Raw genomic sequence first — 1,919 nt, 5'->3', positions numbered from 1 at the left:
GTCGGGTGTAGCCTGTACAGTACCACAGGGTGTGTCAGGGGTTTCTGACGACTTCCACGTGGTGGGTGCCAGCTTTCCCTATCGATCTGATGGACACTTGAGAAGAATCTGTCTCAAACTAACCAGTATTCACTTCACTCTGCACTGCAGAAACTCTGGGCTGAAAGTTCCACTAGTTAAAATAGTGGGTTTTAACACTTTGTGGGTCTGAGACCTTTGAAAATCGTATGAAAGCTTTAGCCCTCTGGAAAACACACATAAGAACGCAGACACTAAATTCTGACAGAGTCAGGGGTTTCATACACCCTCTGAAGTCCAACAATGGACCCCCTGGAGCAATGGACCCCAAGTTAAGGACCCCCTGAGTTAAAGGTTCCTCTGGGTATTTTCTTTTGAGATGCAAATAACCCAGAGGAATTATTAGCCTCCCCGCTCCCCATGTGATTATTGATTGAATGGGTGGGGGGGAGGTGAGAGTAATGGTTTTGGAGGAAGGGAAGGGAAGCCTGAATAGTATACCCCAGAGAAAAGTTAGGGAATGGTTTGGAGATCAGCAGGTAGCACTGGATCACTGGATCCCTGATCTAGGGGTGGGATATACATCAGAAAGGGGGCAGATGTCCCAAAGACAACCTTCACTTACTTCCACATTTTCCCTAAGGCTGGCTGTGTGGTTCCGGATCAGAACGAGTTTGTTCTTCAAGTAGGTCTGTGCAGTCATCCTGCCATCTGGTGGTAATGCTTGGAATTGCACCTGCCCCAACATCAGGTGAAAAACCAGAGATCTAAGATCAGTACGTTCTTAGAATAAAGTACGCTCAGCTGACTTGCTGGAGTGGAGTAATGGGTGGGGGTAGGGGGAATGGATGAAAAAAGAAGAGTGATTCTTCAGTGTTCCAGTGTAATATACACTGAAGTCCCATGAGAGCTTGCGTCCTTCTTGGCCGACCTGGGCACTCTTTGGTTTGCCATGGCTAAAATCTTTCCACATATATATATTTTTTGAACTTAAAACCTGAAGTTCCATCTCTGGCTCCCAAATGGGGTTCTCTGCTCCCTGCTCCTCCTCTTCCAGAGCAGATTTATTGTTGGATTGATGAGTACTGATCAGGAGCCAAAACAGATGTGTCCCTGGGAAATACAGTGACTTGAGGTTCCATCTCACATTCTTTCCATTCCAGCTGAGACACACCTCCCAGGCTGCTGGAACCCTTATCTAACAGGAAACTGGTCACTGACAGTTTTCTGTCCTGTAACTTCACATGCCAACGTGACTGTCCCGCTGCTCTAATGTTCTGGAGGAATTCTTAGTGCATCTCCTGAACTAATCTTCCTATCTGCTGCTCCAGCCTCCTTTGTGCCCGTCTGCCAGTGGCACCTTTTGACCTAAGCTAAGTATGAAATATGGTGCCAGGGGACACCAAAGAACAAAAAAGGGCATCAGGGATCCTCAAGTGGCACTGTCAGCCTGGGGTCATTTCTTCTCCAGTCCCAGACTGTGCTGTGGATAAAACCATTTCTAGCATGTTCCACTGAGGCACCTCCTTCCGTTATGGCTACTGCAAGGCTCTGTGTCAAACTGGAGGAACGAGGGAAAATCTGCCAAACTGACAGCTAGGGGTGAAGAGGTGGTTAGGAAAGCGGAACGCTCTGTCACCTGTGGGAGGCCTTGGGGAGAAGCAGATGATGGGAGGACGGGTTCTCCCCAAAGCTCTGGAATCTCACGCACCCAGCGAACGCTGACTGCCCTGTCATGTGATGAGAGGGGTTAAGTTGGAGTTCTCCTCAGAGGTTCTCTCTCCATCTGGTGACCTCTTCCTTTTCTGACCACCTGAAAAACACAGCTTGTAAGGATCAATCTTCAAGACTGGGAGGACATTGACTCTCTCGGGGTGGTCTAAGCTTTCTTCAAAATAGAA

General features: G+C 48.2%; 1 protein-coding gene across 1 annotated transcript in view; it reads right to left on the bottom strand.

Annotated features, from left to right (window-relative positions):
* Positions 1 to 1,751: 1,751 nt before the first annotated feature.
* CNNM1 (cyclin and CBS domain divalent metal cation transport mediator 1) overlaps positions 1,752 to 1,919 on the bottom strand; it is a 50,892-nt gene continuing 50,724 nt past the window's right edge. The window contains exon 13 of the mRNA XM_007470321.1: positions 1,752 to 1,831. Coding sequence (XP_007470383.1) covers positions 1,752 to 1,831 — 80 coding nt within the window. The remainder of the gene's footprint in view (positions 1,832 to 1,919) is intronic.

The sequence above is a fragment of the Lipotes vexillifer genome, unplaced genomic scaffold (assembly GCF_000442215.2).
Source record: "Lipotes vexillifer unplaced genomic scaffold, Lipotes_vexillifer_v1.1 scaffold916, whole genome shotgun sequence".
Taxonomy (NCBI): domain Eukaryota; kingdom Metazoa; phylum Chordata; class Mammalia; order Artiodactyla; family Lipotidae; genus Lipotes; species Lipotes vexillifer.
The sequence above is the reverse complement of the archived record's forward strand: the minus strand, read 5'-3'. Positions and strand labels throughout refer to the sequence as shown.